This window comes from Ranitomeya variabilis, chromosome 4 (genome assembly GCF_051348905.1).
Source record: "Ranitomeya variabilis isolate aRanVar5 chromosome 4, aRanVar5.hap1, whole genome shotgun sequence".
Classification (NCBI taxonomy): Eukaryota; Metazoa; Chordata; class Amphibia; order Anura; family Dendrobatidae; genus Ranitomeya; species Ranitomeya variabilis.
In genome coordinates this window covers 576,281,830-576,306,492 of record NC_135235.1, presented here as the reverse complement: position 1 = coordinate 576,306,492, position 24,663 = coordinate 576,281,830, and the positions used below count along the sequence as shown (strand labels likewise).

General features: G+C 41.4%; 1 protein-coding gene across 3 annotated transcripts in view; it reads left to right on the top strand.

Annotated features, from left to right (window-relative positions):
• DIDO1 (death inducer-obliterator 1) overlaps positions 1-22,661 on the top strand; it is an 81,800-nt gene extending 59,139 nt beyond the window's left edge. For all 3 annotated transcript variants that reach the window (XM_077252906.1, XM_077252907.1, XM_077252905.1), the window contains 10 exons: positions 10,695-11,316; positions 12,963-13,122; positions 13,270-13,386; positions 13,571-13,669; positions 13,942-14,074; positions 14,235-14,718; positions 16,445-16,598; positions 16,698-16,787; positions 16,913-17,108; positions 18,353-22,661. In XM_077252906.1, coding sequence (XP_077109021.1) covers positions 10,695-11,316; positions 12,963-13,122; positions 13,270-13,386; positions 13,571-13,669; positions 13,942-14,074; positions 14,235-14,718; positions 16,445-16,598; positions 16,698-16,787; positions 16,913-17,108; positions 18,353-21,645 — 5,348 coding nt within the window. In that variant the 3' untranslated portion in view covers positions 21,646-22,661. The remainder of the gene's footprint in view (positions 1-10,694; positions 11,317-12,962; positions 13,123-13,269; positions 13,387-13,570; positions 13,670-13,941; positions 14,075-14,234; positions 14,719-16,444; positions 16,599-16,697; positions 16,788-16,912; positions 17,109-18,352) is intronic.
• Positions 22,662-24,663: the final 2,002 nt, after the last annotated feature.

The following is a 24,663-nucleotide window of genomic DNA, read 5'->3' as shown; positions in this document are numbered from 1 at the left end:
CCCCCCCAATTCTTATTCTAATTAGTTGGTATAGCTTGATTGTTTTTATCCCATTAACGAACATGGACATTGTTCCTTTTTGAGATAGCCGTTCTCTTAATTCTATTGGTATGAATTTCAAGAGAGCAACCCATATTATATAAATGTCTCAAGAATTAAAATGGAAAAATCATGGAATTTGAATAATTGATATGAAGGAAAGGCCTTCACCAAATGGCTATATACTGTAAATGCAGGGTGATTGCAAGTCTTCATTGTTACACAACTGTGTATCAAAGAACGGTTTATTGTCCAACAACCCACCGACTAGGATAAATACCATTCAGTTAGGAATTACCGTAAATGCTTGACAGTTCACAGCAAGTCTGGATCTAATGTGGGCGGCATAAGCTATTGGCTTCATGGGATATCTAACCTCAACCTTCAAATTTATTTTTTGTTGGCAGGCTTCGTGAATATCTACCAATAACCCATAGCATTAAATCTGCCTTCCTTATTCTGTAAAATAGCCACAGAGTTTTGTGCATCTTATCAGAAACTGCTTTAGTTTAGCTCTTTTTTGACAGATTATCTTTTGGTCCCCTTACAAATTGATGAGCATCCATGACACGGTTTGCAGGACCATTGGTTTTCCTTTCTCCAACCACTTGCATACCGAAAACTTCCCACGAGACCCTGTTTTTTTTAGTTCTGAGACAGTTCTTTTTTTCTTTCTATTTTTTTTTTTTTTTTGACAGTTATTTTAACCTAAAACAAACGTCAGTCACACGGATCAATACACTTCAGCTTGCTTCTTGTTTTCAGCACTAAGAATTGATACTCTTCGGCGGATTGAGTCATGGCTGATCAGTATATATTCTACAGTAGAAAACTAGTTTAATGTTTCCAATACTTTCTCTGAGACAAAGTGAAAACTAGTAGAGTAGACGGCCTCTTTGGCGATTATGCAAAATGTGCTTTTTGCGCTGTAGTTGATGTACACTGTAATGTTACATCACAATTGTTTACAGTTGATTGCCAAGTTAATGGCCACCTCAGAGATGGCCTGATTCTTGGGCAAGAAGGCTCGCTTGCAAGCTGTTTTCTATGCAAACTCTGCTCTGGAGCTATTTACAATTGGCAAGCTTGTGTCCCTTTGCTCCTACCATGCTGCAGAGGCAAAGATACCTCTGCAAGTAGTATCTTAAGAATACACAGTTCAAGCCAATGGCTCAGCCATGCTGCCAATGCAAACTTATCAATCAGGAGCATATTACCCCCTTTACAACCGTATCAGATGGGGGGGGGGGGGGGAGTCAAAACATTCAGGCTGAGAGATGACACTTTTTAGTGGTGTTCGTCACAGTAGATGGATGGACATGCCTCTACGAAGCCCAAATATCAGACTGGCGCTGTTAACAAATTAGTTGGATGAAGATGTGGGTATATAATCCACAGAAGCCTCTTGTATCTAGAGAGAAGATGTAAGCATGATTCTCTGTCATCGTCTGGATACCTTTTTATTAAGCTAATAGTGTTCAAGTAAAATTGAAGAGTCGTCTTGAAGATAACTGATTCATAGAATGGTAGAGTTGGAAGGGACCTCCTGGGTCATCTGGTCCGACCCCCTGCTTAAAGCAGGATTCAATAAACCATCTCAGATGTCTGTCCAGCCTCTGTTTGAAGACTTCGATTGAAGGGGAACTCGCCACCTCTCTTGGCAGCCTGTTCCACTCATTGATCACCCTCACTGTCAAAAAGTTTTTTCTAATATCTAATCTATCACCTCCCATTCAGTTTCATCCCATTGCTTCTAGTCTTTCCTTGTGCACATGAGAATAAAGATGATTCTTCTACAATGTGACAGCCCTTGAGATATTTGTAGACCGCTCTTAAGTCTCCTCTCGGTCTTCTTTTTTGCAAGCTAAACATTCCCAAATCCTGTAACCGTTCCTCATAGGACATGGTTTGCAGACCGGTCACCATTCTGGTCGCTCTTCTCTGATCTTGCTCCAGTTTGTTGTTGTCTTTTTTAAAATGTGGTGCCCAAAACGGGACACTATTCTAGATGAGGTCTGATCAAAGAGCAGTAGAGGGCAATAGTGACTTCACTTGATCTAGACTGTATGCTTTTGTTAATACATCCCAGAATTGTATTTGCCTTTTTTGCTGCTGCATCACACTGTTGACTCATGTTTAGTCTGTGATCTATTAGTATACCCAAGTCTTTTTTATTGCCCAGATGTAGTACTTTGCATTTTTCCCTGTTAAAAACCTTTCAGTTAGTTGCTGCCCACTGCTCCAGTTTATTTATATCTTTTTGAATCCTCTCTTCTCTAATATTAACTATCCCTCCTAGCCTTGTGTCATCACAAATTTAATCCGTTTACCCTCAATTTCTTCGTCTAAATCATTGATAAAGATATTGAGCAATACAGGGCCAGGACAGAGCCCTGTGGTACCCCACTTGAGACATTCTTCTAACTAGATGTGCAGCCATTTACGACCACTGTGTCCGATCACTAAGCCAGTTATGAATCCATAACAGTTGTATTGTCCATTCCATACGGAGTCCTTTTTGAATAAGGATTGTGTGAGATACTTTGTCAAACTGCTTTCCGGAAGTCAAGATATACTATATTTACAGCATTTCCCTGATCCACCCAGTCAGTGATTCTGTCATAGAGGGAAATTACTATAAGTTAGTCTGACATGACTTATTAGTTACAAACCCATGTTGCCTCTGGTTAATCACTTAATTCTTATCCAGGTACTTACATACATGTTAAATAATTGTTATAAGATCTTTCCTGGTATAGAAGTCAGACTCACAGCCTATAGTTCCCTGGGTCCACCTTCTTTCCTTTTTTGAAGATAAGAACAACATTTGCTGCTCTTCAGTCTCTGGGACTTCTGTTCTCCAAGAATTTTCAAAGATTATGGAGAGTGGTTCAAAAATTTCTTCTGCTATCTTCTTCAGTACCCTGGGGTGTATTTCAACTGGACCAAGAGACTTGATTTATGTTAGCAAAGTGTTTGCTCACTACCTTTCTGTTTTCAGAGATAACCTTGATTCTTTTATTCCTTTATCAGGACAGTGAAGATCAGTTGATGTTATGTTTATTTCCGAGCGAAAACGGATGCAATATAGGAATTTAAAAGTGCGGCCTTCTCAACATCCTATCTTACCATTTCAGCATTTTCTTCCTGTAAAAATCCTATAGCATCTCTGACTTTTCTTTTACTTTTGACATATCCCCCAAATCCTTTTTATTGCTTTTGACATCTCTTGCAAACCTTAATTCATTGTCCGCTTTAGCTAATCTGCTTTGCACTCTGCAGACAGCATTATATTCTTCTTAAGATATGCTTCCTTCTTTCCATTTAACCTCTTCACCCCCAGGAGATTTTTTCGGTTTTGCGTTTTCATTTTTCGCTCCCCTCCTTCCCAGAGACATAACTTTTTTTATTTTTCTGTTAATATGGCCATGTGAGGGCTATTTTTTGCAGGACGAGTTGTACTTTTGAACAGCACCATTGGTTTTACCATGTCATGTAATAGAAAACGGGAAAAAAATTCCAAGTCTGGTGAAATTCCCCCCCCCCAAAAAAAAAAACAAAAAAAACTGCAATCCCACACTTGTTTGTTACTTGGCTTTTTTGCTAGGTTCACTAAATGTTAAAACTGACCTGCCATTATGATTCTCCAGGTCAGTACGTGTTCATTGACATCAAACATGTCTAGGTTCCTTTTTATCTAAGTGGTGAAAACTTGCGCAATTTTTTTTAATGGGGCAAAAGGGGGGTGATGTTTTATTTTTATTTTTTTTTTACTTTTGCCATGCTTCAATAGTGTTCATAGGAGACTAGAAGCTGGTGCAACTTGATCGGACCTGCTACATGGAGGCGATGATCAGATCGCCTCAATGTAGTAGAATTGCTGAGTTACTATGCTGACCACTGTTTGGCGCTTATAGGAATCCGACACTGACAACAATAGAGGTTTCAAGGAGACATCTGATTGACATGCTGACGAACTGTTGACCCCCGATCACGTGACGGGTGACCAATGTGCATAATTCCGGTCCTATGGCCGGAAGCGCGATTTAAATGCCTGTCAAAGTTTGAAAGCGGCAGATAACTAGTTAATAGCCTCAGGTGGATCGCGGTTCCACCCACGGCTATTGCGGGCACATGTCAGCTGTTCAAAACAGCTGACATGTCCCGCAAAAGATGTGGGCTCACCGCCGGAGCCCACATCAAAGCAGGGGCTACCGACATTGGTGTACTGTTACGCCCAATGTCGGTAAGGGGTTAATAAACATTTCTCTCTTAGCATGTGTTTAAGTTCTGTGTTCATCCATGATGGTTTCCTTAAATGCTTCCTGTTCCCTCTTTTCAGAATTGTTCATGATTGTGCTTTTGAGAATCATTTTTCAAGATTTCCCATCCTTCCTGTCCTTTTTTGTCCGTAAGGATATCCAGCCATTGGATCCCCCCAATTCTTTGAGTCCCTTAAAATCTGCCTTTCTGAAATCTAACTTTGACATCGGTCTTTCTCCTCTAATTATCCAAAATTCTAAAATAGTATGGTCTCTACATCCTAGGTCCCAGCCACTCTTGCCTCCTCAACAATTTCATCCCTGTTTATAAGGATTAGATCCAAGGTAGCAGATTCCCTTGTTTTCTCCCCTACCTTTTGGAAGATAAAGTTGTCAGCAAGAGAGGATAAAAATTTGCTTGACCTGTTAGTTTTGCCTGAGAGAGATTCCCAACAAATGTCCGGATAGTTGAAATCTCCCATGACCACTGTCATATAAGAGCTGTCATCCACTGTGCTATGGAATGATATGCCACATATGGTCATTTTTTAAATGAAATCTATCTGATCAATCCCTCACCCTCAAACTGTATGGTTTTGATGCTTTCTGAGATATCACCAATCTGTGGTTTTCATTTAATGCATATGTGGGTTGCAATATATGATTTTGAAGGGATTCTTAAGAGGTGATAGGTGGCAGCAGAGTTAAGGGTGAAATGCAGGGGGGTGAAAGTGTCGTTGGAGGCCACTGAAAAGGAAGTTGTAAAATGAAAGTCGGGGTTTGAAATAATGAAGACTATTAAAGTATATTTTGATATGAGAAATAAGCGATCAGAGAAATGTTTGAGTTGCAGTAGGTGAGAAAGGCTTGGATGTGTGGTTTGAAAGACTGATGAGAATGAAAAAGGTTAGGCAGCAGACTTGAGAATGGGAAAGGTGTGATGCCATCAACTGTGATGGATAGCACTGTTGGGGGTGTCGAGTAATGTATAGGGAAAAGGACGATTAATTCAGTTTTCTTTCTAACTTGAGTTTTGAAAGCAAGAAAAGGAGGATAAAATGACATGCTGAAATTCTAGACCGCAGAAAAATGGTAACATTTGGGTTACAGGCAAACTATAATGGGCCACAATTTGGCTCTGAAACCTGTGGGATTCAATGATCTGTTGCCAGATAAGTGTCTTGAGGGACACCCACAGAGGGGGCAAGTTAAGACATTAAAGGGAACCTGTCACCCCCAAAATCGCTGGTGAGGTAAGCTCACCGGCATCAGGGGCTTATCTACAGCATTCTGTAATGCTGTAGATAAGCCGCCGATGTTACCTGAAAGAGGAGAAAAAGACGTTAGATTATACTCACCCAGGGGCGGTCCCGCTGCGGTCCGGTCAAATGGTTGTCTCCGGTACGCTCCGGCGCCTCCCATCTTCGTTCCATGACGTCCTCTTCGGGTCTTTACGCCGCGGCTCCGGCGCAGGCGTACTTTGTCTGCCCTGTTGAGGGCAGAGCAAAGTACTGCAGTGCGCAGGCGCCGGGCCTCTCTGACCTGTTACCGATATACAAAAGATGAAAAACATAACATTTTAAAGAAATATTCATTATTAAGAATGAACGGCTCATACGGAAATCCCCGCACTTACACACATTTGCTGCTATCAATGAGGGTATTGGTATGGTTGTCTGAGGAAAAAAATGCCACTCAGAATGCACTTGGGCAAATCAGAAAGCTCCACGGCTGAGTTTCCTTTGCAATTGCTGATCAATGACATCCCAGAAGTGCTTGACAGGCGACCAGGCCACACAGGCTGCTCACTGTACAAAGCGCAATATGCAGCCTGGCATTTTGTTGAAACCAGCTACCGGGATAATTTGGAGAAATAGCGGTACTACTGGTTACACAATCATGAACGTAACGTCGAGCTGATAAGGTACTTCGATAGTATTGAGGGATCCGGCTACTGTACTTCATGCCACCTCACACACCACAAACCCAGGAGCAGCACCAGTGTAATGTTCGTTCGTGATTGTTTCTTCATGGCATTTCCCATGTAATATTGTGAGATTTATAGAGTGGTAAGTAGTGCTGAGCGAATAACATTGTTGCTCTCGTCTCCCAGAGCATGCTCTGGTGATCTCCCGAGTATTTGTTAGTGCTCGGAGATTTAGTTTTCCTCGCCTCAGCTGCATGATTTACGGTTGCTGTACAGGCTGTATACAAGTGGGAATTCCCTAACAAACAGGCATTCCTCACAAGTATTCAGCCTGTCTAGCAGCCGCAAATCATGCAGCTGCGGCAACGAAAACTAAATCTCCGAGCACTAGCAAATACTCGGCGATCACCTGAGCAACGAGTATACTCGCTCATCACTAGTAAGTAGTGATCCATTCTTTGCTGCGTTAGACTTGGCATGTGACGTCCAATTTCACTTGCAAGTAAAGTGTTAAGATGGTGCTTGCACGACATTGCGCTACTGGACAGACATCCAGCTTCATGTGCTCCTTTGCCCTCGCCTACCACTCTTAACAGGCTATCATGGTGTGGAGCTAAACAGTGGAAGCTGTAATGGAGGTCTATTCTCTTCAGTGACGAGTTCCACTTTCATCTTGAATGCAATGATCGCTGGAGATCGTCTTGGAGACCATGTGGGCATTGCCACAAGAAAATGTGAATGTGTTAATCTTGCTACTGTGAGCGGCTTGTGTGGCACTAATGTACTACCATGGCTGCCAGTGTCTCCGGACTTATTTCCCATCGAGCACATATGGGCAGCACGATGGGTCAGTGGTTATCACTGCAGACTTGCAGCGCTGGAGTCCTGGGCTCAAATACCCCCACCAAGGAAAAAATCTACAAGGAGTTTGTATGTTCTCCCCGTGTTTGCGTGGGTTTCCTCCGGAGTCTCTGGTTTCCTCCCACACTCCAAACACATACTGATAGTGAGTTTAGATTGTGAGCCCCTATCGGGGACAGCAATGATAATGTGTGCAAACTGTAAAGCGCTGCGGAATATGTTGGTGCTATATAAATAGACTATCTGGGATGCCATTGGTTGGCAAAGGCAAGCATCAGCAGTTGCGATCAGATTGACAACACCATTTAATCTGTTAACAGCAGCGATCAGAGCTCAGATGCTGACAATATCACATACCTGTAATTCCCGTTAGTGGAGGGAATGTGGCTGCTAAGCTTCCTGCACACAAGCAACAAACAACCCTGCAATCACATATATGGATGTGATTTTTTAATTGGTAAATGGATCCAATCACAAAAGGTGCCAAAGTAAAAAATCACACTGTTTAGAATAGTCCCAGTGGCCAGTCATTTTCTGTGTGGGTGTGATGGTTGCATGTTTAGTAGAAGGGTCTGGCTAATGATGGAAAAAATGGGTTAGAGAAAAGATGCATGTAGTAATAGTAGTAGCGAGGTGCATTTTGGTGTAAGGAGGCAAGTTTCTAATCAGTAATGAAGTAGGTTGTGGAGTGGGGCAGCACTGCTGAGTGAAGTGGTTGCGGAATTGCAAGTTGAAGTATTAAAATGCAGACCAGTAAGTTTTCTTTTGCTTATAATAGTGCAGCATAGGCTGCTATTACATAATGTATTGCTTTTGTGTATAGCTATTTTAGTTGGTCTGGTTTTGTATGCCATCCTGACTTATTTTCCTTCCTCTTGTATGTGGTTCCCCTAATGTGGACTCCATTTTCTATGATGCCACAGTCTCGTCACACTTCTTTTTCTGCTATATAATGGTTGATGATGGATATGGGACACAGTGCTTCTGGCCCATGAAGTATACATGCAGATTGGATATGGCCTATATGATGTATGTATACAGCAGTCTCTTTGCCAGGAGATGGACATATACATCAGTCTCTCCTATGTGATGTATATATTGCAGTCTGTATCGTATGATATGTGCATAACAGCAGTTTATCTCCTATGTAGTGTATATACAGCAGTCTTGTGTAACCTGTGATGTATAGACAGCAGAGTATGTATCCTGTGTGACGTGGATACAGCAGAGTCTCACTATATCACTGCTTTTAAAGTAGAAATTATATCAGCAGATTTATCCAACTGTCTTAAGAAAAAAACTGCCTTTGTATCCAATAGCAACCAATCACAGCACAGCTTTCATTTTACTAGTTCAAGATTAAAAAAAAAAGATACCTGCTCTATGATTGGTTGCTATGGACAGCAAGGTTTTTCTTTTAGTTTCAACACTTTACCCCATATCTTTAGTTGTAATGGAGACATACAGGGGACCATGGAGAGTAGTGGGAGCTGGGTGGGGAGGAGTTAGAGAGCTGCCACAAGGGATTTGATAATGTCATCCTGTAGTTCACAGGAAGTCAGACTAACTTCTTGTCTACACATTGGTGCATGTACTGGACTGGTTGTCAGACTGGAGATCATGTGACCAAAATACAGTGCCTACAAGTAGTATTCAACCCCCTGCAGATTTAGCAGGTTTACACATTTGGAATTAACTTGGCATTGTGACATTTGGACTGTAGATCAGCCTGGAAGTGTGAAATGCACTGCAGCAAAAAAGAATGTTATTTCTTTGTTTGTTTTTTTTTTTTTTAAATTGTGAAAAGTTTGTTCAGAGGGTCATTTATTATTCAACCCCTCAACCCACCAGAATTCTGTTTGGTTCCCCTAAAGTATTAAGAAGTAGTTCAGGCACAAAGAACAATGAGCTTCACATGTTTGGATTAATTATCTCTTTTTCCAGCCTTTTCTGACTATTTAAGACCCTCCCCAAACTTGTGAACAGCACTCATACATGGTCAACATGGGGAAGACAAAGCATTCCAAGGCCATCAGAGACAAGATCGTGGAGGGTCACAAGGCTGGCAAGGGGTACAAAACCCTTTCCAAGGAGTTGGGCCTACCTGTCTCCACTGTTGGGAGCATCATCCGGAAGTGGAAGGCTTATGGAACTACTGTTAGCCTTCCACGGCCTGGACAGCCTTTGAAAGTTTCCTCCCGTGCCGAGGCCAGGCTTGTCCGAAGAGTCAAGGCTAACCCAAGGACAACAAGGAAGGAGCTCCGGGAAGATCTCATGGCAGTGGGGATATTGGTTTCAGTCAATACCATAAGTAACGTACTCCACCGCAATGGTCTCCATTCCAGACGAGCCCGTAAGGTACCTTTACTTTCAAAGCGTCATGTCAAGGCTTGTCTACAGTTTGCTCATGATCACTTGGAGGACTCTGAGACTGACTGGTTCAAGGTTCTCTGGTCTGATGAGACCAAGATCGAGATCTTTTGTGCCAACCACACACGTGACGTTTGGAGACTGGATGGCACTGCATACGACCCCAAGAATACCATCCCTACAGTCAAGCATGGTGGTGGCAGCATCATGCTGTGGGGCTGTTTCTCAGCCAAGGGGCCTGGCCATCTGGTCCGCATCCATGGGAAGATGGATAGCACGGCCTACCTGGAGATTTTGGCCAAGAACCTCCGCTCCTCCATCAAGGATCTTAAGATGGGTCGTCATTTCATCTTCCAACAAGACAACGACCCAAAGCACACAGCCAAGAAAACCAAGGCCTGGTTCAAGAGGCAAAAAATCAAGGTGTTGCAGTGGCCTAGTCAGTCTCCTGACCTTAACCCAATTGAAAACTTGTGGAAGGAGCTCAAGATTAAAGTCCACATGAGACACCCAAAGAACCTAGATAACTTGGAGAAGATCTGCATGGAGGAGTGGGCCAAGATCACTCCAGAGACCTGTGCCGCCTGATCAGGTCTTATAAAAGACGATTATTAGCTGTAATTGCAAACAAAGGTTATTCCACAAAATATTAAACCTAGGGGTTGAATAACAATTGACCCACACTTTTATGTTTAAAATTTATAAAAATTTAACTGAGCAACAAAACTTTTTGGTTTGTAAGATTTATGCATCTGTTAATAAATCCTGCTCTTGTTTGAAGTTTGAAGGCTCTAACTTATTTGCATCTTATTAAACCTGCTAAATCTGCAGGGGGTTGAATACTACTTGTAGGCACTGTATCTATAATGAAGGGGGAATATATATGTAGATGAAACTGAGGTACGATGAAATAAATTAAACTGAGAATATGAATGGGCGAATACAGTGTGCAAATAGTACTGGTGTGTAACTTTTATATTTTAGTGCAGTAATTCAGTGTTCTCATGAAATGTTCTTTGACCCATGATTACAGTTGTATAGTGTACTGAACCACAGTGCACCATGTATGTTATATCTGCAGACCTTTCTCTTTTTCTTTTGCTATTACATATACGTCACATAAAACGCCACATTCACTCTTATTTATAGCGACCCTTATGCCACATCAACCCAATTGGTCTTCATTTCTTAGTCCTGATTCTATTGTTAACCTTACATTTTCTTTTCACTTTCAGCTGCAGAGAAAGTTGAAGAACCAGAAAAGAAATCGGAGACTCCAACCCCTCCTATTAAAAAGCCACCTCCTTCCCCAACATCCCCGGGGATGAAGTCAATCTCTGCTCTACCAAGAATTCCAATGATAAAGAAGATGTTGTCACCTTTGGTTCCTATCAAACCATTACCGACACCTTTGGTTCCTACCAGACCATTACCGACACCTTTGGTTCCTATCAAACCATTACCGACACCTTTGGTTCCTACCAAACCATTACCGACACCTTTGGTTCCTATCAAACCATTACCGACACCAGTTACGACAAGCAGCAGCAAGGACCTAAAATCTATCAAACCCAAGCCTGGTCCTAGTTCTTCTGCTATTAGTAAATTACCCCCAATCCCCAAGAAAACTCAACCATCGTCTTCAGGAGCTCCAGTGAAGACCACGTCCAACCCCTTGCCCAAAAAGCCATCTACTTTTCCCTCTTATGCAGCTTCCACCTCAATTTCCTCAAACACAAACTCCGCACCAGCATCAAATGTGTCCACCAAGCCAACATCCAGCTCCTCACAACAGGGTCCTAATGTTCAGATACGGCAGAACATTCGGAGGTCGCTGAAGGAGATTCTCCTGAAAAGGTGTGGGAAGAAGCTTTTGGTGTCTTTACTAGTGTTAGAAATGGAATAATGTCTGATATCCAGCTGTACAGGCAGTATAAGAGCCATCATACAGAACACCTTTGGCCAAAATTTGCGCCAAGGATGGGGTTAATTAGACTCTGTTAGACATGACAGTTGTGTGGAGAGAACCTCTATGTGCGCAGATAATAAGTTTTCCATGAAAGGTTAGTTACGGTCATAGATTCGTACAAGTACCGGACTTGAATTCAGTAGAATTTTTTGGTTCCTGGCTTGACAAATACCATTGGCCCCATCCAGTGTCAGTAGTTATAGGTGAACCTACACTTGTACATTAGGCTAAGGTTAATGTGTTGAGTGACTAGTGATATGTATTCAGATAACTATTGATTACTAGTCGCCACACATCCCCTATTGACAATCACTAAATACATATCCTTTAGGTTGTGGAGTAGCCCTTACCTGGTTATTGTTCAGCTGATTAAGGCTTGCAGGAATGACCTGCAGAGACAACTTTACATAGATGTATAGAACACATTTTCATTCATGGATATGACAATTTTCTAGGGGAATATCAGATGCAGAATACTACATCTGTAGACCTGTTGTTTTTTTTTGTTTTTTTTCTACATCCTTATTTTCTTTATTAAAGGGGTTTTCAGGCTTATGATGTTGAGTCGACCTTATTTCATGGAGGTCTGACACTGCACCACTAGATCCGTAGATCCTGAGGAGTCTGGATATAAACGGTATATGGAGGCAGAACACCGCCGTCTTGTACATTGAGTAGTGACCATTCTCAGTATTGCAGCTCAACTCTCTTTTACTTGACTAGTGGCCAGAGCACCTCAGCACGATCCATACACTGTGTACAGGACCGTGGTGGTCCGGCTGTACATGATTTACATCTGGATACTGCAAATAGCTAACGGTGGAGCATCTAGCTCCCAGTGATCTGATATAGGTGACCTGTTCTACAGTTATTACTCCCTGCTCTAAATTAATGCATTACAATAATTAGAGAATATTAGGTAATATTTGCTGCTACTTAATGATAATCTAACACTACTTGTCAGGGCTGATTGACCTATTCGGGATTCTTGGTCTCGGTACAAACCAGATGCGGGCCTCCTGACCTGAAGTGGACCACTTCTTGTATACTGAGGCTGTTTTAGGTAGAGCCAAGAGACCTGCAGCTGGTACAGACTGTGAAACCCAGATGTTTGAACCTGGCCTTACAATAACCAAAATGTGTTAGCAGCCCTGTCTTACAATGCTTAAAGGGGTAGTCCAGTAAAAACAAGTTATCACCTATGTGCAGGAATGGGGGAATTTTTATTCTCGACAGGAGGCCTTTTTTTTTTTTTTTTATAAATCTACTTTACAAAATCCCTGAAAGCTGTTTCATTCATTCTTTATGTGGCAGTCTGAAAAAGTAAAAGGCCGCACTCTGTAGCATCCCCCAGAAATTGAGTGGCGGTCGAGCATGTGCACTGTCCTATCCATTTGGTGCTGGTCAGACACCCACCGATCAATAAGGTATTTCCTATTCAGTGGATAGGTCATAACTTGTTTTCACCAGAAAACCCCATTAACATCCTAACCATACAAGAAATATAAACTTTATATTTCTTTCCTCAACACAGAATGAATGACAGCGATGACTTGGTGATGACAGAGAGCGAAGTTACAAGGATTGCCGTTAACATTGAAAAAGAAATGTTCAACCTCTTTAAGGATACAGATAACCGCTACAAGAGCAAGTACCGACACCTCATGTTTAACCTAAAGGATCCAAAAAATCAGGTAAAACATCATACCCCTTTAATACTATTATTCTGTGCTTGAGGATGCTCCAAAGAACATGGAAATATGTACGACTCCTAAGGTGTGGTGTTTTGTGCTAACTTTACATCTCAAATGTAATATATTGCGCTCATCTTCTATTTTTAGGGACTGTTTCACAGAGTCCTGCATGAACAAATCCCATTGCCCAAATTGGTGCGGCTAAAGCCTGAAGACCTCATATCAAAGAAGCTTTCTTCTTGGAAAGAAGCTGGACCTAAGGCGGTGCGTTTTTTATATTACTATTTAGTATATCATCAATAGGTAGAGCCCACCTGATTCTGAGTATTGAGGATCCTCTCCAGAGAATGCATCTTCACTGTGATGGATGTGCCGATAACCTGCTAGTCTCCGATATAAAGGAAAGCTTATGACGTGTTGTCTAATTGTCTTTTGTTTTTCCCTTTAGAGTGCTGTCCTGAAGATCAAGTCTCGAGGGGGAAATAAATTCTCTCCCAGGAACACAGTCGATATGGAAGAATCTCCTCCAATGTCCGATACTGAAGGGGTGGGTAATGGATAAAAATGGAATAGATGAGGTCATCCTAGCAAAACAATCACTTATCACATGTGTTACTTGGGCATATGGTTGGCATAAGTTTCTATTCATAACACCTGTCTGGGTTTATATGGCAGTGAGCTATAGTAACCAGAGCTGCTCTGCTTGTTGATGGTTTGTCCTGTTCTTTGAATTATATTGTTCCATTTCATCCTTTTTATTTGGATACTTTTTGTTTTAAGAATTGATTGATCCATTGTGACATGTATTTTCTGCTTTAGGAACAGCAAGAATCTGCTCGGCCTCCAGAAAAGAGTAGCTTGGCTGTGCCCGACGTGTTTACCAGCATGTTAAATGACACAACAAGCCAGCACCGTGCTCATCTTTTTGATCTCAACTGTAAAATATGTACAGGTGAGGAGCCATGTAGTTTTATTTTCATTTCCGGCCCACTAGTAGAGGAACAAAAATTTGCCTTTAAAGCTTATGCAAAGCTAGTCTTGTAAGATTATATGCTGCAGTAGCTTTTTTTGTGGGGCTTTGAGTATACTTACCCCCTTCTCTCTTTGTGTAGGTCAAATGCCTGCTGATGACGAGCCTCCCCATAAGCGCCCAAAAACTAACTCATCTGTGTCAAAGAAGATTGAAACAAAACCTGCACCAGACATTGTAGATGAGCCACCTCCACCCCCTGAGGAAGAACCTGAAAAGTCCATGGATACTACTGAAGAAGAAGAGACTGCCCCGGCAATGGGTGCAGAGAAATTGCCTGTCCCTGTTCCTTCCCCTACACACTCTGAGCCAATCTTACCTTCTCCACAACCTCCCTCCAACCCTGTCACCACAGTCACTGTATCTGGTAGAGATCCCAGAAGAGCAATCAGTAGGCCGCCACCTTCTGCCGTGTCTACTGGCCCAAAGGAGAACTCTAAACCCATTCGAGATGAGCCGCCGGCACTTCCACCTTCTACCGTCGTCACCGCACCAAAGTCGATACTGATGAAGCCAACAACATCGGCCATCCGATATTTATCGTCGTCATCATCACCAAATGTCAAGTGCGTAGTCCACTTCCTATGCAACATACAATGCATGTTGCTGACCCTTCTAGCATACCCCTAGTTAGCCTGGACAACAATGAAGTATTACATATAGTATGTAGAGCAGTGGTTAAGATCTAACATTTTACAATAGGTGTACATAGTGTGACACATTAATCTATACATCCCTCTATGTAAGTGACACATCCAGAACCATGTCTGCTGTGCCCAGAAGTCTTCTCCCATTTCCTGCTCTACTGACCTTTTCCTGCTATACTGATTTAGGGTTTTTTTTGTGCGTGTGGAATATTACCCATCCCAAAACAACTATGCTGAATGCAGCCAAAGATATCACTGCTTTCTTCAGCTTTTCAATCAGTCCTATATTTGGCAGCTCCTCCTGTGGAATTACTTCAGGATCCAAATTCTGGCCAGCAGATCCACAGTGACTGCAGACTGCCCAAGGCCATGTTCACGTTGCATTTTTGCTGTGCTGTTTTTTTTTGTTTTTTTTTAATGCCAAGCTTAAGCTGCTTACAAAAAGCAAGTTTTGCTGCATTTTTTTTATGAAGTTCTATCAGGTTACATTTGTCTCCTTGCATGCTGATAAAGTTCAGTGCACAAAAAAAAAATCTGATTCAACTTCATCAGGTTTTGGCACCAAAAATGCAGCAAAACCTGATACCTGCGTTCTTTGTACCACCCTTTGCTTTCAATGGGTAAAAAACACTGAAACAAGTGAAATGCTGCATTTTGCAAAAACCATGCTCTTATGACAAAACATTCAGGAAAAAAAAAAGGTGTGTGCCTGAGATTTCTGAAATATTGACTTTGTTGGTACTGTGAAACGTAGCTGAAAACTTGCATAAAAAAAGCAACATGTGAACATAGCCAATACATTTTGAATTTGCCAGTCTCACTTTAAGATGAAATCGGACATCCACTGCACGTTATGGTCACAAGATGTGAACTCCTAGCTATGAGGCAAGTGCCGGTGATTCACGTTATGTGGCGCATGTCAGTGTGATCATAAGGTATCTCTGGATCAAGCCTTACAAAAGGCTGTATACTTGGCCCATGGGAATTGGGGGGGTTTCAAATATTACCAACCAAAAAAGATCCATACATTTCCTACCAAATTTAGTCTTGAACCCATTAAAGGCAAGCAGAGAAACCTTTCCTAAAGAGAACACATTGTCAGACGATATCAAATTCCATGTCTTTCCTTGCACATCATTCCCATAAGAAGACTACTGCACTATATACCGCCCACCCTATGAGAAAATGAAGCAAGGCGTGAGCAAGTCCTCTATATTGCCGTATGCGGGGATTATAGCCTTCACCTATGTTTGTGTGGTATTGCCCACAATATGAAGAGGATCTGAATCTTCTCATCAGTATATAGATGGGTGTGCTGCTTTTTCTCCATTCCAGGAAACAAGCCTGTTATGCTTAGATTTTGCCTAAACTAGATGTGATGGGAGTAGTAATATACACTTTAAATTTATAGAAGATTAGGAGACATAAGACTTAGTGATTTTTATGATTACTTAGTTTGGACAGGAGCTGCACATCTGTTGGAAGCGGGCAAAGCTTTACATGACATGAACTGATTCAGAGAGCTCTTAATTGCCATGAACCCCCTTGGTGGGCCAATCTCATTAGCCTTTAATCATCGGGTAGGATATCATTTGTAAGTGTATGGCTGCAACTTGCTGACCTTTTCATGGTTACATCTTTACAGCTCGTCAAATGTCCGGTCAAATCAAGATGGAGATACATCCCTTTTCCTCTCTCACATGAGTCCGATATGGAAAGGATTCATAAACATGCAGTCTGTGGCCAAGTTTGTTACCAAAGCATTCCCCGTCTCTGGCTCTATTGAGTATTTGAACGAGGTTTGTATTCAGTCTTTTGTCTGTATAAATTAATATTTTAGTAAACCATAGGGTTCAAATATTTGGTATCTAATGCTCTCATGTCTGTGTCTACTGTAGGACTTGCCAGATACCATCCATATAGGTGGTAGAATATCTCCAAAAACTGTATGGGATTACGTAGGCAAACTGAAGTCCTCTTTGTCAAAGGTAGGCATGGTGACCATCTATTCCGGAAAATCTAAAGGCATTGACATCTATGCTGACTGGCTGATGTCTGATTGAAGAAACCCTAGGCATTTATTTAGCATTACTGTTGTGTTCTTGGTTTCTAGGAATTGTCTTTGATCCGTTTTCACCCTGCCACAGAAGAGGAAGAGGTGGCATACATCTCCCTTTACTCATATTTTAGCAGCCGTGGTCGTTTTGGAGTAGTCGCTAACAACAACAGACACATTAAGGACCTTTATCTCATCCCATTAAGTGCAAAGGACCCAATTCCATCAAAACTCTTGCCCTTTGAGGGACCAGGTAAGAAGTGTGTGCTTGAAAGAAAGAAAAAAGCAAAAACCTTTATTATCTTTTTTTAGACAAAGATTGAGGTAAGTATTGAACCTGTTATGCTCATATGATCTGGAATGTCAGTTTCATGTCCATTGTTTCCTTTTTTCAAAAGAAATTGTAATAAATTATTTTTGCAAAATGTGGTCATTGTCTGGTTAACTTCAGAAATGTACATCCACTTGCGGACTCAGGCTTATAAATGTTGACTAGTTTCACGTATAAGAACAGCTAAGACATTGATCCTGGCCTCTGTGCAGCATTCGACGTTTGAGCCTCCTCTTCACTGGTGCCGCTTTGGAAGAACTCGTACTCGATTCATCTGTCCAAAATCTGCCTGTAGAACCTCAAATGGAAAAACTACAATCGTAGACTCCAGAACCACTGAAAACCCAACAGAAAAATAAGAAATATTAAAGGAAAAAAATCAAATAAGCAAATCACAAAAGCTACATATTTCAGATATTCTTCACAACTTGAACATCGGTGATTACAAGGGAAGATCTTTTATTATGCAAGTGCTGCAAACTCATTCCAGGCCCCAAAATGTCTCGGTTAGATCAGTCAATGTGAGCTCCTTAATTAGACTATGCCTAGCCCTATGTGGCTTGATCACTACATTCACTTTGCATGCTGCTGAGACTTTTAACTATTGAATGGTACAGTTCTTTAGTAAGGAAATATTCACACTTGGCAGATTAGTTGCAAAAATTTCAGCAACTGATCCATTCATCTGAATGGGACTTTTTTTTTTTAATCCACTTGCTAGTTATAAACAGAACATATTTTCTATTGCAGAAGATTCTTCAACAAATCTGCCATCTCAAAACTAATTTCACTAACTTCTGTAGTCAAAATCCAAATAATAAAGACATTAGGGAATTCCACATTTCAGAACAATTTAGTATCTGGCTCCTTTTTCCTGTGTCCTGTTATAAGTAAAGCTGAGCACCTGGAGAAGACCTGATGAACAGTAAACTACATATACTCTTGTACAGCTCCTCCGCCAATGACCACGCAGAATTGTAATTACCCCATACTTCCTATTTTCACATGCAGTTTACCCGTAGAGCCTGTCTGGCAATTCTGTACATTCTTCATAGCCTAGTATAAAATGTGCACATGCCTAAGAGAACAAATTTATTAGCATAATGCAATAGGGACCACATAAAAATGCACCTTTTTTTATGTTATCTCTTATCTTGTGATTATAGGCCTTGAATCAACACGTCCAAACTTGATCCTGGGATTGGTCATTTGTCAGAGAAACAAGCGCCCAGTTCCAAGTGAACCAGATAAAGTAGAAGAAAAGCGAATCAAAGCTCCAAGCCAGGAAGAGATGGATATCTTAAATTTTACAAAAATACCAGTCCTATCTCAAGTAGAAAAGAAACCCCAGAAATTTCAGTCATACTCAAGTGATATAACTCAAAGCACCACACCGCCAGGATCCCCACCTCCTATTACAGAATCTGTTGCTAAAGTAGCTCCTCCTGCTGTTACTCTGCCACCTTCAAGAGCTGATGCTATCTCTGCATCCAACACTACCTGTAACTCTCCACCACCAATAGCTGAACAATCTCCATCAACGTCAAAGACTTCAACGCCACTAGAGCACATTTTGAAGACTCTCTTTAGAAAAGGATCCGATAAGGCTGAAACCTCAAGCACTACTGCAGTAACTGCTGTTAGAACCAGCACTTCTGTGGAGCCTGTAGCTGACAAAGGGTTTGTAGACCCCATTGTACAGCAGTTTGGTCAATTGACAAAAGAAAAAGCTTTAGAAGAGGAGGATAACGATAGACCCTATGATCCAGAAGAAGAGTATGATCCAGAAAAAGCATTTGATACTTCAGAAGTTGACGATGATAATGAAACTCCCTATGAACCAGAACAGCCTTGTGAAAATTTATATGATGAAGAAGCCTATGATCCAGAGGATGAAACCATTTTGGAAGAAGCTAAAGTTCCCGTCGATGATTTGCCTAATAGAATGACTGCTGCAAGTAAAATCAAGCCACCTGTGGAAGTAGGAGCAGAGTTGCTGAGCAATGCTTCTGATTCATCCACTCTCTTGGAACAACAAAAAATGTTAGACGAACTGAACAAGCAGATAGAAGAGCAAAAAAGACAACTGGAGGAACAGGAAGAAGCTCTAAGGCAGCAAAGAGCAGCTGTAGGCGTGTCTATGGCTCATTTCTCTGTCTCTGATGCGTTAATGTCACCTCCTCCAAAATCTTCTGTAATTAAGAATGAATTCTTCCAGCGAGAGTCGAGTACAATTAATGCTACCATGAGTGCAGCTTCAGAACAGTTTATGAGTACTAGCAGAGATCCTAGACAGGCCAGGGATCCTCGACAAGCTGCAACAAAAGGAATGTATGTAGACATTGATGATATTCCGAGCACACTGTTTTCAAGTGAGAAACAAGCTGAACCGCTTTCACCTGAAACCAGTATGTCTATCCCTGAAGTAAAGCCATTTTCCAGTGCAGAAGGGGCAAATGGTTTCGTTTCTCTGGATGTCTCTGAACAATCTGAAGTCATTCTTGAGGTTGAAAAAAACATTAAGCAAGAGGATGATGCACCTTGGAATAATGTACAAGATGCAGCTTTTACATCTGAAACTTCAATAGATATGCCTAAACCCCCTCGCAAAGTACTATTACCAACACCTGAAGGTATTCCACCATTATTACAGACTCCTCCATTTACTGCTAACCCAGTGTGTTTTCCTTTAGTACAAGAGCCAGCATGGGTCATGGAATCTCAAAATTTTGATAGCCATGTTCTTCCTCAAGGAAATCTGCCTAATCATCTTGAACTTCCAAAAGAAGTCATTTTTGCACAACAAAAGAGCCAGGCAGCCTCCTTTATGGAGGAGTCTAAAAGTAGACATCTCGTTAATAATTCAGTACTGTGTCCACCACAACATGACCTATCACCACTGTTTGGTGAACAGAGACCACTGTTAATGGCTAATGCAGGATTACGGACATCCTCCATGTTTTCTGAAGACAAATTTCCAACAGATTTAGAAGGATATGGCGGCCTTCAGTCTGAACAAAACCCTGAGAAAAAAGGACTTGGGTCTGTTATGTCTGAGCACTTTCGTCATCAACCACTTCATCCCTTTAGAGACAGAGTACCTGTTAATCATTTTTCCACCCAAAAGGGACTGTCACCACCTAGATTTGACAGACAAAACAGTCCACATTTAGAATTTGAAGATTCACGTTTTGGTGTGCCAGATAATGCACATCCAAGGTTTGATGGACCACCTAGATATGATGTTGGTACAAGATTTGATGGCCCATTAATTGGAGGACGAACACAACCATTCAGTTTTGATGATCCACTTAGAACAGCTAGAAGTACACAAATTCAGGGATCGTTTAGAGCACCTGCACCATCTCATTTCCCTCCAAGAGGACAATATCAAAATAAATTTGATGACTTACGGGGTTCAGGTAACTATCCTGGCCCAAGGGTTACTTCACCTCATTTGCTAGACGATCCCAGTACTAAATCACCACCCTTACATCCAAATCAGCGAGTTTCTGCTCCAATCGCTTACAGTGGAGAGCGAGGTCCAGCTCCATCTAGATTTTTGGAGCATCAACAAACAAGACCTCGTCCTTTGCTTGAGCTTCCAACAATACCGCCTCTGCACAGATCTGAAAACTGGGACAAGCCTGAATCAGATTCCCATAAGGATTTTACAGAACATAGGCAAGATCCAGATCACTGGGGATCTAACAGCTTCAGACAAAATAAAGACCAACGCAGTCAAGGTTTAGAGGGAAGACCTCGAAACTTTGAGGGAGCTAATGAACCAGAACCATCTGAACATGCACCAAGTCAAGGGTTTGATGAGAGAAGAAGGGAAAGGGAAACTGATGTACAGTGGGATAGAGACCGTGGTAGAAACTGGAACAGAGAGAGAAATTTAGAAAGAAACAGAGATTATGATAGACCAAGAACAAGAGAGTCAAATCGAGAGTTGGAAAAAAACAGAGATGGAGATAAGGAATTAGAAAAGCGAGAATGGGATAGAACCAGGGATAGAGACAGAATCAGAGATCGGGACAGAGGAAGAGAAAGAGACAGGGAGCGAGATAGGGACAGAGAACGAGATAGGGACAGAGAACGAGATAGGGACAGCGACAGAGAGCGGGAACGAGAGCGTGAGAGAGATCGTGACAGAGACAGAGACAGAGACAGGCATAGAGATCGTGATAGAGATTCATATAGACGTAGAGATCGATCAAGGAGTAGGGACCGGGAAAGGTCTCGAAGTAGGGATCGTGATAGAGACAGGGAGAGAGATCGAGACCGTGAACGAGAAAGAGATCGAGAGAGAACAAGAGAACGGGATAGAGATCGAGGACGAGATCGCACAGTCAGCAGCAAAAGCAGTGAGAACAACAAAGACTGTAAAAGCGATAGAATAAGAGACTCTTCCAAGAGCTCAACAAATGAGCCTGCACCTTCGAATCATACGTGACAAACTTTTTAAACCGCAAGATGCAGAACTGTAATAATGTATATATGTGTACATAGTCATTTTTTTTATATATATATATAATATATGTATATCACTTCCCGCAATTGAGGGTCAAGATTTTCTGTCACACACACTGGTCTACAGGTACTGGGAAAATATGATGCTGACCCTCATCTTGTTGTTCCCACCCCCAATATGTATAACTTTTTTATATGTTCATTTTTTTCTACCCTAGTTCTGGATAAGTCGGTGTTAATTATATATAACAGGAGAGTTCATACTTCTGTTCTCGAGCGGTTTAATAAAACATTGTAATTTTCTGGCTTAAAACAATAGAGCCCTGTACTAAGTATAGGGCTGTACCTGTAGATACTTATAAATTCATCCCAATGGTTTTGTAAGGAAACATCAGGAGGTTTTCTTCATTAATACACCATGGAATTTATCTGTTGCTGCTGGTCAGGATGAAATTTTGACTAAAGGTTAATGCGTTGAGTTCCTCCAAGGAGTTGATGTACATCCTGTGGCCCTTTTTTTCCATTGGCACAGCATATGCAATACAATAATAGGAATGTGGGCAAAGACATATGCAGATTTAAAGGGATTGTCCAGAATAGAAAACATGGCTGCTTTATTTAAAAAAACAAAAAACACACCGCTGCTGTCTGGGTTGCTTTTGGTATTGCAACTTGACTGTCTTGAAATAAAGGGATGAGGTGCAGTACCACACGCAATCTGTTGACAGGGGTGCGGTTTTAACATCTCTAAAGGCTTCACTCCCAGATGCCCAATAAGTACACTCTTCTCATAAATTACATACATTTGGTGATACCACAATAACCAATCTTATTGCCTAGAAATTTTTAAGTTAATGATCTCCATTCAGGAATTGGAGGAAACTAATAACGCTGGTGTTTGTGTATATTAGAGTTTTATATGGAAGAATATCACTGAACATTTCAAATGCAAATGTTAATTTTGTAAGTAGAATAAATATCTTCTATGGTTAATTTTCACTTAATTGTTCATTTATTTTCTTTCATTTGTATACTCTTCTTTAAGGGAAATATTTCAGAACTTACTCCAAAATCATGTGTGAAGATTCGCCAAAAAAATGAACTAATGTTAGTGTTGTAATGTTTGAGACTTAAGCCATGTTCACACATCCAGTATTTTGTCAGTAATATACCTCAGTATTTGTAAGCCAAAATCAGGAGTGGAACAGACATAGGAAAAGTATAATAGAAACATATGCACCACTTCTGTAATTTTCACCCACTCCTGATTTTTGTTTTTGAATACTGCCGTAAAATACTGAACATGGCCTTAAAGGGGAACTCCACTTGGAATGCTTTTATAAAAACCCTTTTAGATTTGTGCAATTATAATTTTGAGGTTTGTGTGGGGACGGAGAGCTCTATGTCTCTGACAAATGACCACCATTGATAGCTGGAATAAAGCAGATTATAGAATACTAGATGGTGGCCCGATTCTAACGCATCGGGTATTCTAGAATATGTATGTATATAGCAGCCACATAGTACAGCCCACGTAACACAAACAGCCATGCAGTATATAGCACAGCCACGCAGTATATAGGAGCCACGTAGTATAGAGCATCCACATAGTATATAACACAGCTACGTAGTATATAACACAGCTACGTAGTATATAACACAGCTACGTAGTATATAACACAGCTACGTAGTATATAACAGCTACGTAGTATATAACAGCCACGTAGTATATAACAGCCACGTAGTATATAGGAGCCACGTAGTATATAGCACAGCCCACGTAGTATATAGCACAGCCCACACAGTGTATAACAGCCCACGTAACACAGACAGCCAAGTAGTATATAGCCGAATATATATAGCAGTATATAGCCGGCCGCGACCAATCTACCCTTTAGACGATTAAATATATAGATCCAGTACAAAAAAGGAACAGTATCCCATCCAGGTGATGAAAGGTTAAAAGAGCTTTATTCTGCCATCATGCAACGTTTCGACCACAATAGGTCTTTGTCAAGCATATACAAAACATAAAATGGCAGCCTTATATAGTGTGGTGGCACATGCACACCAATCACTCACAAGGTACTGCCTACTTTGCTTTAATACAAATATACACATAATAAGCAATTATTTTTCCAAACTCCTTATTCCCACTATATAATCGAACAAAGTCTTAGCAAAAAACACATAAAAAGAAAAAAATACAACAAGAAATTTTACAAAAAGTCACACTGTCAGACAAACAACCAATTAAATATAAATCTGAGCACATTGTTATGGAAACCAAATCCCAATCAGGACTCGCCCCATTTTGTTTACACCTCTAACCAATCGTTGCTCGCACAACTCATGGTGCTCAAACCGGCCAATCTGAGCTACTCACACTGTTCTGGCATTTCTAACCCGGGACTCCATTGGCCATCACCCGATCTGTGTGTACGCGCTGCTCGCGGATGTGCAATAGAGCGCTGGAGCCAGGAAGCGCCCACATGATCACATCACATGGCCGCTCACTGGCACCGCAGTCCATGCGCCCGCACATCCTCAGGAATAAGCGTCCTGCCATCCCCATGGTGACATAATCACCTGACAGCATACAAAGGAAGCCACCCTTTTTAAAGGGCCACACTATACATCATAATATATGCTCATATTGCACAAACACTTCAGACATATCCATGTCAGTGAAAATATAGATCTGTGGCTCCAGCCCCAACATAAGAATTGTCTTTCACAGCATATGTAGCCCAATAACAGGCACGGTGAGTCCTGCTAAACACTTTCCATCTATATTGTCACATGACCACCAGGAGAGAAAAAAGGCATAAGAAAATATACAAACATATCAAATAACATTAACCCCTTTCTGCCAGCTGACTGAATAGTACGTCAGCTGGCAGAACCACCGCTTTGAGGTGGGCTCCGGTGGTGAGCCCACCTCAAAGCCGCGACATGTCAGCTGTTTTGTACAGCTGACATGTGCACGCAATGAGCGTGA